The sequence below is a fragment of the Lepidothrix coronata genome, unplaced genomic scaffold (assembly GCF_001604755.1).
Source record: "Lepidothrix coronata isolate B3197 unplaced genomic scaffold, Lepidothrix_coronata-1.0 Scaffold101, whole genome shotgun sequence".
Taxonomy (NCBI): Eukaryota; Metazoa; Chordata; class Aves; order Passeriformes; family Pipridae; genus Lepidothrix; species Lepidothrix coronata.
This window is the reverse complement of record NW_016690281.1, coordinates 47843-65390: the sequence shown is the minus strand read 5'-3', so window position 1 is coordinate 65390 and position 17548 is coordinate 47843. Positions and strand designations below refer to the sequence as shown.

The following is a 17548-nucleotide window of genomic DNA, read 5'->3' as shown; positions in this document are numbered from 1 at the left end:
GATGGCGGCGGAGAACCACTGCGAGTTCGCGGTGCCCGTGGCCGGCGGCCTCGGCGCGGGCGGGCCCTGCCGCCGCTGCAGCTCCGCGCCGCCGCCCGGCGCGGGGCCCGGCAAGTGGGTGCGGCTGAACGTGGGGGGCACCTGCTTCCTGACCACTCGGCAGACGCTCTGCAGGGACCCCAAGTCCTTCCTCTTCCGCCTCTGCCAGGCCGATCCCGACCTGGACTCGGACAAGGTGAGCGCGGGCCCCGCTGCGGGCCCACTCGCATGTCCCCGCACCGGGCCCGCTCCCCTGGCCCCGCACCGGGCCCGCTCCCCTGGCCCCGCGGTGTGTCCTGTCGGGCGCCCGCCGGTGCGGAGGGAGCGCTGGGCCCGGCGCTGCCGTGAGGGGCGGTGGGAGCGGCTCTGCCGCCGCGAGGGCAGTTTCTGAGGGGTGCTGTTTAACGAGTCCGTGAGCTTCAGGGGAGCTGAGGTGTAAGGTGGGCTGATGCCGTGCGAAACCATTGGGTTCGTGAATAACGCAGCTGCTCATAAATACAACAGAGAGCACAGGATCGTTCATACATTTGTGTGACTTTTTATGTTGTCTGATGGGGTTTAGTTTTAGCATTTTAGTGGAATATCTGTGTGCACTAACATTTTGTTATTTTTGCACTGTCATCACTCACTTGTTCAATTTCAAGAACCTAATCAAAGTACTTTTGATAATAACTTCTCACTTGGGCATGGCATTCTGTCTTTCAGCAGTTCTTTGAGAAAAACGTTACATATTCTGCATAGATTACAAATGGTGGGTGATACTGAATATTTCAGTATTCATTCTGACTCATTTTTAGTAGGGAAAGAAGAGTTATTATCTATGGTGTGGTATGCAGTAACAGATTAAAAGTATTTGTATATAGTGCTGGCTCTGGAAGCAGTTTTGGACCAGCATGAACAAAAAGGTTTTTCCAGTACAGTACACTTAGGGAAAAGAAAGGAACAGCTTATGTAACCAACAGAATGAATATGTAACCAACAGATTTAAAATAAAGAGTTGCTTTTTATATATAAATTTTTAAAATTTTAATTTTTTAAATATATATGACTTTTTTTTTCAGTGAGACTTGTAGTAGATTTCATTATTTTCTCAGGTATAACTTCCAGGGAGGATATTTCAACACTTAAGAAGGTAGGGAACAGGACCTAGTATTCCAGATTTAGAGAAAAAACCCAACTTCAAATGTAGTGTTGTGGGAGTGGATTTTTTGTTGTTGCCTTTGATTTGGCTTGAGTGTTTCTGGAGAGCTTAAACTAACCTATAAAAGCAAATTTAAAAATGTAGATGACTTGCTGATAGGTCAGAAATTGTCTTTACTTGGGACAGTAAAGGTTTAAGGTTTTCTTAACTAAAAGATAAGGCACTGCCATATGCCCTGGCAGATTGGAAGGCCAGCGGTGTCCTAGGGGGCATCAGGCACAGCATCAACGGCCAGGCCAGGGACGGGATTGTCCCGCTCTGCTCTGCACTGGGGCGGTGTCACCTCAAGTCCTGGGCACAGTTGGGGCACCACAATATCAGAAGAATCCAAAGTTCTTAAAGGGCATCCAAAGGAGAGACACAAAGATGGTGAAGGTCTTTTGGGGAAGCCAAAACGGCTCAGGTCACTTGGCTTGTTCAGTTGGAGAAGAGGAGACCTAGGGAAGACCCCATAGCAGTCTGCAGCTTCCTTACAAGGGGCAGCACTGATCTTTGCTCTCTGTGACCAGTGACAGGACCTGAGGGAATGGCTGGAGCTGTGTTAGGGGGGATTAGGTTGGATATCAGGAAAAGGTTCTTTTCCCAGAGGGTGGTTGGGCAATGAACTGGCTCCCCAGTTTAGTGGTCATGTCCCTAAGGCTGACAGAGCTCAGGGAGCGTTTGGACAAAGCTCTCATGGACAAGGTGGGATTAGTGGGGTGTTGTGGGCGGGGCCAGGAGTTGGAAGGGACTCACAGGGATCAGTGATCCAGCTCAAGATATTCTGTGATTCTGTGATTTCCTTAATGGTTGCTACAAAAAAGAACTGACAGGCTTAAAGAAAGGGACCACGTTTGCTTTCAAGCTACCTTCAGGTGCTAATGTTGAGTAGGGTGGAGCAGCCTGTCTCTTAGTGTCAGATATGTTCCCACTTGCAACAGAGGGAAGATTAACCTTGGCACTCCCTGAGGCAAAACTAGTGTTTAATGGAATAAGATCCTGACACAGGTTCTCTGAATTTAGTGTGTGTCACAGTGTCATGCACAACTTTGTATTTAAGACTTCTTGGGAATCATTTCAGCAAATGAATGGTAGTAGTCATACTTACTCTTAAACAATAGGATTTGTTTTCTGGAATATTTAAATCTTGGTATAGAATTGAATTCGTAAAAATAGACAAGCAGAGCCTTGCTCACCTTTTCATCATTGTTTAATTTAATGCTTTTACTGCATTATTTCCAGATATTTTCCTATTTCAGCACCTTCCTACTTTAGCTATATACCAGTTTTTCTTTTTCAAACTGGTCTATTGGTCTTTTAATTTTCCCCTAAGTGAGGAGATTGCCAGGCTTTCTTAATAAGGCTTTGGCAACAGTATTCATGCTTGATTTTTAATGCCTTTCTAAAGTTAGATGAATTTGTACTGAGATAGAATCTGTCGAGGAAGAAAGCAAGCAAGCACTGAATATTTTAGAAAAATCAAAATCTTCCTGGCAGCACATCCTTAACTGTCATTAGTAAGAAATATCTAAATTGTAGTCATTATTCTAAGAAATAATTGAGATAAACTATATTTGTCCGTGACATTTCTAACTAGTTAGATGGGTTGTGTTACTGATGTAGTTTTGATAGGTACTAGCAGTCTGCTGACACTCAAAGTTTTTAGGCCCCATAGTTTGTGAAAAATGTGTTCTGGGCAACTAGCTCAAGATTTAAAAAGCACAGAGGGTAGGGGAGACAATTATTTTTAAATCCAGATTTAGTGCCAAATATTACTATATTTCTGTGCATATTGCTGCCTTTAGCAGAACTTGTGCTTGCTCAGTGTATGTAAATGATGTAATTTTTTTAAAATACTCATGTTAGAGCACACAACTTTGAGACAAAAGCTTGGTGCTGTGGATTCTGAGTGTAACCATTCTGGAAAAGTATTGGTCTCAGTGAAGATAATTAACTGGAAATAAATTTATGACATTTCAAATACTGCTTTAATGCAGTTCCTGGGGAGACTGTTAAATGGGATTGGGGAGGCGTATGGATTTGGTCCACGTTTATGAGTCCGACTGGAATCCTGAACCGGACTCTGGTGTCCACAGTTCAGCGTCACAGTGGGGTAGTGGGTAGTCACAACATGGAACATGATCTGCCAGAGGGTTATAAAGAACAAAACTGTTTTGTTGGCAAGGAGTTTAAGGAGTGACTTCTCAGTCCAGAATTACATAAATGGAGACTAGAAATCTAATAGTGAAGCCTGTTCAATCTAGCAAAGGTATTGTCAGATCCTCCTATTGAAGTGTCAAACTATAGATGTCCATGCTAGAAAGCACATAATGTTAACAGTGACAGTAATTATTTATTGGAATGGCTTGCACTAAAAGGTTAGGTTTCACCACTTCTTTCTAAAGGTTAAATTTCACTGTAAATAAATTGAATCCTATGTGTGTTTTAAACTAAGATCAGGGTAAGTGTTCATTATGATTCCTTTGAACCTCAGTCTCTATAGTTGAAGTGGAAATGTTTGCAACAGGAATACACGATCATTTTACAGTTTTGGGCAATATATTTCAAATTCTTTGAAAATACTTGTGTATTGCAGAACTAGGTGATTGAAAATTTTAGAGCAAGTTATTAGGGCTTCCTCTAAAATTTCATGGTGTGGGAGAGTGGTGATAAACAAATGCAGGTTCACTGTACCTGATCAATGCTTTCTTTTAAATGGTGTCCTTGTAAGTGCATGTGGAAAAGGTTCTAGGACTTAAGGACAAGGAAGGAAAAACTTGCTAGAGATGTAATGCAAAAATAGAACTGGGTAAAGATACAAACACTTGTGTGATTAATTAGCACTTTTGCTTTGTGTTTTCTTATGAAGAGTGTCAAAATGTGCATGAAACACCTCTGGGGTCAAAATCTGGGGTGATGTGACTACTGAATAGAGAGGAAATGAGTTTCAGCTGCTGTTCTGGTAAACATTATCACCTGTTTGCATTATATATGTATGTATATATACACAAAAGAGAAACCTGAAATCTTATTAAGAATATAGATTTGTCTGACATTTGTGGTATTTGCCTGAAGTTCGGGAAATGTCTTTAAAATACCACACTAGTTGTGTCAGTGAAGATTCAAACTTGCTCGAAGCTTGTAGAAGCCGAATTTACTAGTTAGCAGAGGAAATTGCTTAGCAGGGACACCAAAGTCTATTAATATTTAAGCTAGCAGCTTAAAGCTAGTTATGTCTGTGCAGACTGTAACTATGTATTTAAACTGCTAGACCACACGTTAACTGCAATTTAGTATTCTTATCTTAAAATAAAACTTTCTTTTAGAAAATGTCAAAATGCTAATTACTCAAGCGAATACAATGTGCTTTCATGTACATGTGGATGCAAACAATCCTGATGATATTCTGATAGACTTATGACCTGTATTTTGAGTGTTCTAGGTAGAACAGATAATTACACTTCTGTGTCAGATTTTATTGGATTTATGTTTACATAAATATCCTTAAAGATCTAGTGTAATCGGCTTTTCTTAGTGATTTCAACATGAAGTGCTTAGCATACATTGAAGGATATTCGGGCAGCTCACTCTAAAGGAGGAGTGATAAGGCATTTTCTACAGGAAGATGCCAAGGAAGTAAATTTTGTGCCCCTTTTGCCTGTGCATTTTTTGCATATGGTTACAATATTCTTTACTGATTGGTTTTCCTTTCAGGGTGATTCCCTGCTGCTAGTCTGTAGCAAACCTGAGCTGTGAGGTCAGTGTTCAAGACACACATCTTCCTCTTTGGAATAATGTTAATTAATGCATGTTTTCCATATCTGTAGACATGTTTGGATAGGCAAATTTTGCAGAGAATTTACATGCTGAAGTGAATGCTATTGACAGAATTTGTACTGCACACTGTTAGCATTTAGCCAGAGTTTATAAGTATTGATATTTGCTATTCTGTTGCATCATAAATAATAAGACTTATGTGTGCCGCCTTCTTTTTTATTATTTTTCAAGACATATTATTGCCTGAAAGGCTTCACAGAGTAAACAATGACCCTGCTGGAATTGCGTTTTATTCATACGCGACCTCTCATAAGGTGGAAGTTTAAAGAGAAGGCCTGACATAGCTTCTTCCCTTTGTGGTTATGTTGAAAGCTTGTTTAGTGTATAGAAATCTGCTTAGGGAAGGGTAATTTCAGATACTGTAGCCCGTTTTTAAAAAAAAAAAAAAAAAGAGGAAAGAAAAGAAATGTTGAAGCCTTTTTTGCAAAGAGTGAAGTAGCCACTGTTACTTGAGATTTCATTTAGAGCTTTTAGTTACTTTGCTTCCCAGACTGACCTCTCTATCTCTGTAGTGCTGTAGAGCTAGTGGCCAGTATTGCTTCATAAGGTGATGTGAGCAAACACTGTAGTGTAAAGAATTACAATAATCTTATTGAACAAGATTATTTCTAGAGATTTATTTCTGTTAACTGGGAGGACTTCCAGTTTTGTAGGCCCATATGTTTCTTAATTCAGTTCAACTGATGACCAAGTACTGTGCTTGTCTTCTGTAAAATAGTGTTTCTTTTTATCTGTTTTAGATTATACTTTTCAACTTCACTGGTTTCTGTTCCTGTATTGAATAATACATTTCAGTTTATAATTCATACAGTTGTCAGCTAATTTAATTTGTTCGGGTTTTATCTGTAGATTGTTCGTTCTTGAAGTGTTTTGATAATGTAAATGTATTTAAATGTGACATATTAAAACTGTCCCATCTTATGCACTTTGTCTATCTGCTGGTTTTGGCGCATAGCCTCGCTTCTGTGAGACCTTGAGTTTAGATCAGAAGAAATTGTGATTAGACTTCATCAAGCATTGTCTGATCTGAGTGCAGGTTAGCTGACATCATGTTTTAATGTATTAAACATTTTCTTGAACAGTTAATTTTATATAAAATTAAACACCCCTTCACTTCTTCTAAAATGACAGTGTGTCTTAAATGTGTACAGCATTTAGCTTGTAATTATAGAAAGGTGTTTGTGGCTTTTGTAGTTCAGGCTGTGGTCTTTCTACATTCTACCAGCCCCAGCTAGACAAGTGCAGTTATTCAGAAACTAAATCTGTGTACCTGAAAATATATTCACCATCTTTTTTCCAATTAAACATTTTTTGGAATTCTAGGTCCTTTTAAGTAGAAAGAGTTTTCAGGTATCTGAGTTCAGTAAGCAAACCTTTATATATAAGCATTAATGTTCAAATGCAACGGATTGGGTCAGTAGAATTTTTTTTTTCATGTGGAACAGCAAGTATCACTAGCATATGTGGTTTCCAGGGGGAATGATTCAAATGTAGCTAGGATTGTTAGTAATGATGCTTTTTTGAGTATCTCCTGTAAACTACTAGAATATTAAGAATAAGTAAAAGAAGTATTTGGGGCGCTGCCACATCTTCAGTATGTATCGGTGAGATATTTATTGTGCCAAAACCTAAAGGATTAATACTGTCAGTGATCCACTTGGTAGCAGAAAGAAGCAGTAGATCTGTTAGACATCTGTCTTTTGAATCTTCCTTAGACCTCTGGCCAGCATGAAATATATCAGTACTGCATTGATCACAGGGGTTCACACATAGATTCTAAATAACATAGGAGATACCAATTTTGCCTCTTTATCTCTTTGTCAGGAATATCAGCTCTGGATTTCTTGATGTGTTTTGCATTTCACAAAACGCTGTAGTCTGTTCAGTAAACTGAGTGTTAGTTAATTTGATCTATTCCTTCACTGTCTGCACGAGGTAGGTAGAAACTGCAACTTCAGTGTATGCTTTTTTAGAAGATGCACATATGACTCTTGCTTGGTACATGGCAGTTCTCAGTACCCTGTGAGGTTTTGTACATTGGAGCTAAGACAAAACTAAATGTTTTTAGAACAAAGTGTTGAGGTTAAAAAGAAGTAGATTTGTTTGCCTTTAATTAAAAAAAAAAAGAAAAAGGAAAAACTGGTATTTGATCCTTGCTAGAATGTAGCCTTTGTTCAGGTTTCCAAAAAAAAAAAAAAATTCCTCATTTTAAGTGTTAATTTTAGCCTTAACTTTTCACTTACTACTTAGATCTTTCATGCTAACAATGTTGATAATCTTTGATAAATGGTTGTGGGTGATTAATCAGGTAAGAGAAGTTGGGTATTACATGATTCGAGTGATCAGTCTCGTAAAATTACAACTACATTGTTGAATTCCTTCCTTTTAATGTCTTTAATAAATTTGGCTTTAATGGATGTGGCTACATCTGAATATCTGCTTGCTATTCAGATGCCAAGCTGAATATTTGCTTGCAATTCTCACTTGGATGTTCAAATCATTGTGGTTTTTTTTGGCTTGTTTGTTTGGGGTTTTGTGTTTTGTTGTTCTTGTTTGGGGTTTTGTTTGGTTTTTGTTTGTTTGTTTGTTTTTTCTAATCTAGGATGAAACAGGTGCCTATTTAATAGACAGAGACCCAACATACTTCGGGCCAGTGCTGAACTATCTGAGACATGGGAAACTGGTTATTAACAAGGACCTAGCTGAGGAAGGTAAGACATTCCTAAATATCCTTTATTTGTTTACTTGTCACTTGCTTATTATTTTCACTGCTTTTGAATCATCAAAACTAATTTAGAACTAGATGGTAAATCTTAATCAGTGTAGCATATCGATCTGTTTCAAGCAAAGCTGATAGGCATCATGCAGTTATAGTATGTGCTGTTAGCTGAGTGTTTTGAGTATGATTCCTATTTTCACAACCCCTGTAAGTATTCAAGGAGGAGGGGAGGGCTTTTATTGTATAGTCTTGTACCTTTCATTTATGACTGTGTGAAATATTTGGGTTTAGTCCTCTTCAAGCAAAAGAATGCTGCCTGGGAAACAAGCTTTAGAAGATGTAAATAAAAGTAAGAGTGAAGTTCTGGGATGTTCACAACTGTGGAATATGCTCTCAGAATAGACTAAATTCTGCTCTCAGCTTCTTCCTCCCTGTCCCCAGATTGTAACAATTTTACCCTAATGGAGGACTGTTTTAAAACATATAGTACTAAAACTGTATTGATAAGGTATTGAAGAAATTTTTCAAAGAGAAATACAATTTAATAATATTAGCAAGAAATAGTATGAAATATAATTTCCATGTGCATTGTTAAGCACATACTATGTGTGGAGAAAAAGTAAGACTTGAAGCAGTAACTTTAAGCTTTTGTTTCAGGACCTAAGATCTCAAATGACAGGAAGAAAAATTTCCTGCATGCTAGCAGCTGCAGAGCTTTCCAGTAGGATTATTTGAATTTCTCTTTTGCATTCCAGCCAGAGGCAGGGCCTGAGCTATGGTGGTCTATCAGTCTGCTATGGAATGGTATCTGTGCTCCTTTTTTTGTTTCCTGCCTCATTCTGTATGTGAAATGGCGTCTGTTTTCTTTGAGAGTTTTTTGGGACACTTTTTAGAATGAGCTAAACATTGAACTACCTGTGCCTGAAGGATGGAAGATTCATTAGGTTGGTAAATTATCTTATGGGCAAAATAAATAATTTTCTATAGCTGTAGAGAGGATAATCTTAGGAACTGACGATGATTTTGTTCTGGAATCTTTGGTTACACTGTCTTTCCAAAAAATGTTTTCATACTAGGTGTACTGGAAGAGGCTGAATTCTACAATATCACATCACTAATAAAACTGGTAAAGGACAAAATAAGGGAAAGAGACAGCAAAATCTCACAGGTGAGGCTGTTTTCTAGTGTGCTTTTGATTATTTGTTCTATGACAAGCACTGGGTGGGTTCCATTCGTTTTTTATGTAACTGCTCATTTCCCCAGTAAGATACTGAATGACTGCCTCCATCTCTGGATGAGCTGGAACCCTTAGTATACAAAGATTAATATTCTTAATTTCTGGCTCCTGCCAGTCTACTTGCAAAGTTCACAAATCTTGTTCAAAACATGAAAACCATCTAAATAATTGTTCCAAAATGTGTGGTAACAGTAGAATTTCTCATAATGTCATTTCTGCAAGTAGTTATTTTAGAGAACAGCTTTTTTAGAATATGTCTTTCTCATTTGCATTTAAGTACTCTGAATATGATGAGGTTGCCTAATTATGGTACAACTGCTGTTTATACAGTATGTTTATGCAGCATGCATACAGATGCTATTTAGCTCCTATCATACGTTTCTGTAGCAAAGTTAGTTTATTTGTAGTGCTCTGTGGTTGAGAAGACTGCTGCTTCTCATAGCAGCTCATGAATATTTCTCCATGGAAGTGAATACAATAGAGAAAGTTTGTTCTTTAACTCTGCTACTCTGGCCTTCTTTTGTAACTGAGTCTTCATGGAGATATTCCAAACTCATGTTGCCAAATTTCTGTTGAAGTCAGGTTGTGGGATCACAGGGTTGCTCTGATAGCATTTACTAAAGGTCTCAGCTAAAATGGCCCTAGTCATTCATTGCTCTGTATAGGTTCAAGGTGGTGTTGCTTATCATTTCTAGAAAGTAAGGGTTGCTTCAGACAAATCACAAACATGGTGAATTCCATGACCTATTGAGCATCTTATATTTCTTCTTGAAGGTGCCAGTCAAACACGTATACAGAGTGCTGCAGTGCCAGGAAGAGGAACTCACTCAAATGGTTTCCACAATGTCCGATGGCTGGAAATTTGAGCAGGTAAAAAACCCATATGGGTTTTTATAGTTACAAAGTCTTCTAAAAGATCAGTTTTGTGAAAAAGGAGTATAAAATAAATTCTGTGCATCTTTTGCCACTCAGTCATTTTCAGAATTTGCATATACATACACAGTTAAGTTAAAATCTGATATTTGCGTTCGTATTTGTCATAGAACAAAAAAATGTAGCTTTCCAGGAGGTAAACTGTGCTGACTTTCTTTAAAAACATCTGCATCATGTCTGAAATGTAATTCTTCAGTGTCTACACATGAGCAGTTGAAGGGTGAATCAACCAAAATTATCCAATACAAATTTATGTGAATGGTAAGTTAGATATAAAGAGCTCTGGGTAAAAAGAGGTGAGCTTGGAAGATAAATGTTTGTCAGGCCCAAAGAGTGATTGTTCAGATAAAAAACTGATAGACATAGGAGGGTGGACTTCACCAGTGTAGATGTGGAGCTGGATAGCTATGAGCTATGTGAATGTTCTTTGCACTGCATAAAAATAGCTTTGTGTGTACATTCAAGAATGCATCGTAAAATTGCAAGGAGATCTTTCTGTTATTTTTTGCTGATCTCTGTAAATAAGGAACTAACTGTACAACTCTGTCATCCTTCACATTCCTAACCTAGAAGAATATTTAACTGCACTGGAACGATGAATCTGTTAACTCTGAGACATGAGTGCTCAGCCGCTAGCACCTTTTTCAGTGTCTGATGCCTACTGTAGGAGAGATTGGAATAAGCACAAGTCCGTTATCCTGTGCAGTCTCACTCTAATAATACAACAAAGCAACATTTTTAAAATGTTCAGGACACAAAGGTAAAAGAGAACATTTTGTTTATATTTGATGAAATGTGTAAGGTGCTGGTGTCATGGAGACATCCTGACCAAGCAAACTCAGCGAACACGGAAACAGCTTTTTATTCTTCACTTCTCTGGCTCAAGTATTACCAGGTCTGTTTGCCATGCTATGAGGTGATTGTTGTTGAAGTTCCTGTAAAAAGCCCTCACTTAATGCACATGACTTTTTTGACCAGTGCATTGACAAAGTTTTTTCAACATTCTTCTTTGTCATGAGAAACTAGCTTTCATTACGAACAGAGATTCTTCACTTTTTAAAAGATTAGATGATACCATGGCTTTTACCTATCCTGAAGCCTTACAGTCTTTGGGGATATTGTATTTGGGAGTAATACTGGTTTGACAGTGCAGCTTCTGAAAGAACTGTTATAATCTCTTTTAGAACTGGAAAATTCCAGTGGTTTTCTTGAACATTACACCCTTGTTTCATTCAGCTTTCTTCCCGCTTCCTCTCTCTCCCATGTTGCACTCTTTTAGACACATAGTTTGAAGTAGATAAACACAATATCTGTATGATCTTATAATACTCAGCATCTTATTACCTCACACTAGGCCATTCCCGTCTTTGGTTGTATTGGAGACCTGCTTTTAGCAGACAGCATTCACTTGCAACAGAATTAGTATATTCTGTATAATGTGAGTAGTTTTATTGTGAAGATCTGAGAACACTGTAGCATTTCTGTAATTTTTTATCTTTTCTAAGCCCGTGTTGTTCAGCAGCATGCTTCCTTCAGAAGTTTTTGGAGTGGTATCCACCACACTTTGTACCTAAAAAACACTGAAATCATCAGCTTTTTCGGAGGAGTGATATTCCTATGGATTGGGAGTCCTTGTGCTCTGAGCCCCATGCAATATGTCTAAGTGGTTGGTTTTGATCAAAACCATTTCTTTCCCCTTAACATTTCAAAATTTTATTGTAAAATATGATTGAATGTGGTAATTAAATGGGATTGGAAGGTGCTGAACTTTTGGTGCACTTATGCAGATGTTTTGATGCCCTTTTCCAAAGAATGTGAGGAAAAGCTTTGCTAGAACAGTACAGTTATGTATTACTCCCAGTTCAAAATCTATTACCAAAAATTATGGTGCCCTACTTTTCTGATTTCAGTGGGTTATTTTGTAGAGGATTTTTTAGCTTCAATTGTTACTGCTTCAGGCAATCAGAAAAAGCCAATATTTTGGCAATACAACATAAACTTTGGACTATACAAAATTGGTACGTACAAAGGCTTTAGACAGCAGTGGTGTTGGTCATGTCAGTTTTAATGATCAGTGTAACCTGAGTCTGTCACCATAATGCAGTCTTAAACACGTTCACAGTATGAGGAGGACGATATTTAGCTGCTTCCTTCAAAATTATTCACGTAACAATATCAGGATGTATATAACTTTACTGTTCATGGGCCTTCTTATCTATGTCAATCTCCAGTTTACTCAGAATAGGCAGTTGTTGTCTAGCTCTTCACACTTAATTTAAAGCTCTGATCTTTCTAAAGGGCACTGACAGGTATGCTTTAATTTAAATGGGCTAGGAATTGCTATGTATTATTAAGGTAAAATATTTTTTATAGTAACAAGTTGAGAAATTTAGCTGAGGTTATGCTGAACTTTGAATTATTAGATGGTTGGCAAGTGTGACCAGAGTTCTTGGTAGTGTTTTTTATGGGAACAAGACAGACATTTTTTTTTCCACTCCAGTTATTTTCTTGGATCTTCTGTAAATTACCCCTTCTGAAAGCAACTTAGAGCACCCAACTTTTTTTCCTCTAGTTGATTTCTTATGTTTCCTTAGCTGTATTTTGTTTATCAGTATTTGGAACAAGATGAAGCTCTTTCATACCCAGGCTTGATATATTGCTTTACATAACACCTTCCAGTCTTATATCCACGTTACCTTCTCCACTTGGCAAGTATGACAGGGAAATAATGCTTGCTTTCATAATGCACTGAACTTTGTTTATGTTTTTCGGAGTAGTTGGCTACACCACAGTGATATGGGGAGTTTTCTGTCTTACTGTCAGTAACTCTTAACTTCCCTTGAAATTACAAAGGGCTTTGCAGCTGCCACAATAATTATTTTATGTGGAAATGAAGTTGTAGCTTGATAGCAACCTCTTCTAGTGGCAAGTAAATATAACCTAAACATTTCAGCTCATCTGTTAATTGTACGATTTGGATAATGGTATGTGCTTCAGCTTTACAAAGGTTTCTTTTTGTGTTTTGCTTTGATTGGTTATTTCAGCTTGTCAGTATAGGTTCCCAGTACAGCTGTGGCCGGGCTCAGCAGTCAGAGTATCTGCTGATAGTGTCACGGGAAGTGAAAGGGGAAGAGAGATGCTTCCAGAAATGCTGCAGTGAGGTGTGTCACACCATTCTTTTTGCCCTCACACTGATATGCTTGGCCTCCTTGCGTTTCTGCTGCTTTCAAATCATTCCACTTTATTCCTGGATGTACAGCACGTAGTAATTTGTGTGTATTTGTGACTGGTTTTTATTTATATTCACAGTATTTCATTATACATTATGAATGTTCATATTGTAAAAATAATAAAAAAACCAACCAAACAAAATTTCCCTCATTATTCAGTTAAATATTTTTCTTAAGAAGGGTTCTTACCTTCTCAATAGGTAACTTTTTTTCCTTAAATCTTCTTCTGAAGTTAGCAGCCTTTGATCCATACTTGTTAACTAAGAGGGGTACAATTCAAACCTTACGAACCCTGTAAATACAGTTTTGAGTTCAGTGGGTTCAGAAGGGGACATTTCTGTGTTATGGTCAAACTGGGATGATGATTATTTCATCCACCAAATAGCCAGTTAAGTTCTGAGTTTGAACCCTTTATTTCTGGTAACTCAAAACTTAGCTGTTTTTTTGATGGATGAAATATGTTCAAACTGGAATAACAAATAACAGGAATTTTTCATATGGAGGAGTGAGAGGAGAACAAACCAACCAGTTTTAAATTTTGTCTCAAGTGAAAAAAAACATCCTGGGTGGCTTTTTGGCTTTATTGGTTTGTTATTTTGTTTTTTTTCCATCTTGGGACATTTTCTTGAAACCCAAATGGAGAATCCTAACTTCAGTCATTGGTTTTTTAGGCTCATCCTTCCTTCTTCCCTTGTTCTCTTTTCACTGCTTTTTTAATTGCTTTGCAGCTTCTAAATATTCGTGAGTTTGGGAAGGATTTTTTGCTAACCAGTAACATTGGAGGATTTTTTGCTTACCAGTCACCATTTTGCTAACTGGTTAGCAAAAAGTCCAGTCCTTTACATATCTGTGCTCTATTTTGAAGTGTCATATGTGAATTAATTTGGGAACCTTGTGCTCTGTAGTATTTTTCATCGATAAAATGCTTGGAGTACTTGTTCTTTTCCTTGCTATATATATGGTTATTCAGTCTGAAAGATGAGTATAACATCATGAAGATAACATGATTGTGAAGCGGTTTGATAAAAGCAGAGCTTTGCCTATGATTTTACATGAACACTTAGCCATGCAATTCTGGATTTTAAAACTGGACTGTTACCTCGCTGTATTCCAGAATCTGCTTTTGATGTACCAAGCACTGTCTGTTTCTTTCAGCTGTATAGGTAACATTTGGAATGTGGAATTAATACTATGGGTTTGCAGACTTTCTGGAATAGAATAAGAATTGCAGCTTGTTAGGCATGTGTAGGGTACAGGCAGCATGATGTTATTCATGTGTTCATGTCCTAGATAGCTCAAAGGAAAATTCAGCATTGTAAAATGGAATATGGGGAAGGCAGTGAAGAAATGAATTCAGGTATAAAATAAAAATAATAATTAAAAAAAATCGAAGCTTTGAAGTCTGATAATTACTTTAAGAGTCCTGTAATAAATGTGCTTTCAGGCTTGGTGTCAGTCAGCAGTGCTGAGTTTAAGAGCTGACGTGTCTGTATCTTTATAAACTTTTGCAAATCCTTTGAGAAGGCAGTAGAACAAATGCATTATAACTCTAAAAGGCATAGAGGCCATTCTTAGAGTCATACAACTTGATTCTGTAAAAAAATAATGAGGGGAGGATTTTCTTTCATTCTGTCAACTCTTAGTATAATTAAAAAGACCCATAATCTGAAATACTTTGACTATGCATTGTAACATCTGTTTTGCAGACCTCAGATTACTCTGATTTGTTGTGCGTTCTTTTGTCGGGGGGCTGAGGGTTGGTGGTGTGGGGATGGCAGACATGGTGGGGGGCAGTCTTCCAGTTTATCAGCATCTTTCTCAAGGTGTTGCCACCAACACTGGGAACAATGGGGTGACTTTTGGAATAGGAGTGCTAAAACATTGCTTTATTTCTGATCTTAATTCCTGACACAACGGTTCAGTTCTAATCTGCAGTCATTTTCCATTGTTACTTTTTGTGCCATCAACCTTATTGCTGATGCATTTCAAAAAGCTACAATGAAATTTCTAGCATGCTGTTGATACTATGCAAATTATACATTCTTAACTGCACACATACAGAACTGCTTATGGGAGTATCATGAGTTGGAGTTTTGAGGAACTTGGGTTCAATGTTGCAAAAGTGACTTTATCTTGAAATGCACCAGCTGATCAATAATGGCAAAAAATCATCAGATGTTTTGCAGTCAGCTAAATCCACAATCCTGTCCAACTGGCTAATAAGTATTCAGCCTACCATGTCTTCTGAAAAGACTTATGTGCAAAAGGTTAACTCTTCTGGTTGTATTATGAAGCATTAGCAAGTAATTATCAACTGAGAACCTGTCAGCCTGGATGAACCAGGATTGATGATTTGGCTGATGTTTGGATTTTATATGGTATCTACTTTCAGAGAGATCATTTATTTCTTTAGAGGGTCAATAAATAAAGAAGTATTTTTCCTTCTGCTAGTTACCACAGCTTATCTGATAGTGAGCTGTTGCCATTTTGCAAGAAGAAAAGTTAACTGTATACTAATCACATTGTATGCTTGAATTTTATTCAAATTTCTCTTCAGAGAAAGTGATTTTTTTGTGGCTTTATTTAAACATGTATTCAACTTTCGGAACATTTTCTAGCCTTCAAGTGGATTAAAAATACTGTCTAATGTTCTACCTTTTACCTCAATAATTGAAGCAGTCACTGTATTTGTATTAAATGGTTTGTAATTGCAATGTAATATATAGGATAAACTTTATACCACTTTGTTGGGTTTAGAGCCAACTTAACTGCTATTTTTTCTGAAAGTTTGTGTATTATATTTTTTGTTGATAGAGAAGACAATCAAAAAGGCATCTCAATATATGAAGTAACTTTGTGTTGATTTTCCAGCTCTTAAGTAGCTTTTCTTAGTCCATTTTGTTCCACTAAGAAACTAGTTACTTTGTAGGTTTTGTGATTCTGTATTACACAAATATGGTATGGTGCAGACTGCAGAGTATCCATCATGGAAGATTAGCTGACTTAATATCTCAAGGTAAATAAATGGTGCCTTTATATTGAGGAGGCATTGATGCTTCTAAAAAGCCCGGGGTTTTGTAACTTCATAACACACTTTTGGTGGAAAAAAATGTCTTTAACACATTAATTTTTGATCAGCCTGTGTTCATTACTGACTGTTTCAAGTCAGTAATGTTACATACAGTGTTTCAAGTATGTATTTTGCAGAACTAGAGCAATGTTAGGAGAGAAGGAGGGAGAGAAAGGTTTCTGGTGATCACACTCAGTGTAGTTGAAGTACATCATTTCAGAGTGATGAATTTTGATGGCCAGTTCTGTTCATGGAAGGCTGAGCCTTGTATGCTGTAATACCATCAGGGTCCAAAAGCGTTGCCGTTGCCTAGGCCTGGAATCAGCTTGGTTCTTTGTGCAGGTGCAGTGGCTGCTGTTCTCTGTAGTCGTCAACTCTGTCCTCCTGTGGAGCTGCTCGCTTGGCTGTCTTACCATAGTGCAGGAACATCTGAATATCTCTCTCCTCTCCTTAGAAGTACAAAGAGGCTTTATTTTTTCCTGACAGTGCTATGTGGAAGCTGCTTTTAACCTTCATCTGACTTCCACTTTTGTTGAGGGAATAATCTTATCCCTCAAGTACAGACTCTGGATGAAGATTTCATACTGACTGCCTCTTCCATGCTTTAACAAGGCTTTTACTCTCTTATAGTGTTCTGCTAGACTGATGGCAGTACAGTGTTTGTCTTTACACAGATAACCACAGTGTTTCAAGTGCTGTTGCCCTAAAAAACAAGTCAGGCCTTTTCTACGGGGCCATTTCCAGAGCACTTTAATGAAACAGTAGAAATTGTGGAATATTGGCCTTATTGTATGTGTGCGATGATTTGGTAGGTGGATTCAATATACTTTTGGTAATGACATTTAGATACGGTATCTCTGCAACTGGTTGATTTTTAGGATTGGATCTGTGTCAGTGGTAATAGCACCATACATTATCTTGTCATGCTTTTGAAATAAAACTTTAATATAAGTGAAACAGCTGCATCTGAATTGATTCTGTCTTGGAAAGGCAGGCCATGTAAAGCTTCTAGCATTAGGTAAGTGCATTGTGTGTAAAGTAAGACAATTTCTGCTATTTGGTATATCCTCCTTTCTCAGTAAATTGTCATTTATCATTCAATATAGAGACTTGTAGAAACTTGTAAATTCGTCGCATTTCATTATACATGGCTTCCGCTTGTAGCGCTTCCTTAATTAACTTCCTTGTAGCGGTACATTTGAATTTCAGATGTTAATTGGTGTCCCACCATGCTGTGTCTTGCTGTTTTCCAATCAAATGCAAATTTTGTTTTTGTCCATTCAAAATATGTTTTAATAGAAAT

At 37.7% G+C, this 17548-nt stretch overlaps 1 protein-coding gene across 1 annotated transcript in view; it reads left to right on the top strand.

Moving 5' to 3' along the window:
- Nucleotides 1-17548, top strand: part of KCTD5 (potassium channel tetramerization domain containing 5) — a 30777-nt gene continuing 13229 nt past the window's right edge. Inside the window, exons 1-5 of the mRNA XM_017823087.1 lie at nt 1-235; nt 7659-7767; nt 8852-8943; nt 9787-9882; nt 12990-13106. Of these exons, the coding sequence (XP_017678576.1) occupies nt 2-235; nt 7659-7767; nt 8852-8943; nt 9787-9882; nt 12990-13106 (648 nt within the window). The 5' untranslated portion in view covers nt 1. The remainder of the gene's footprint in view (nt 236-7658; nt 7768-8851; nt 8944-9786; nt 9883-12989; nt 13107-17548) is intronic.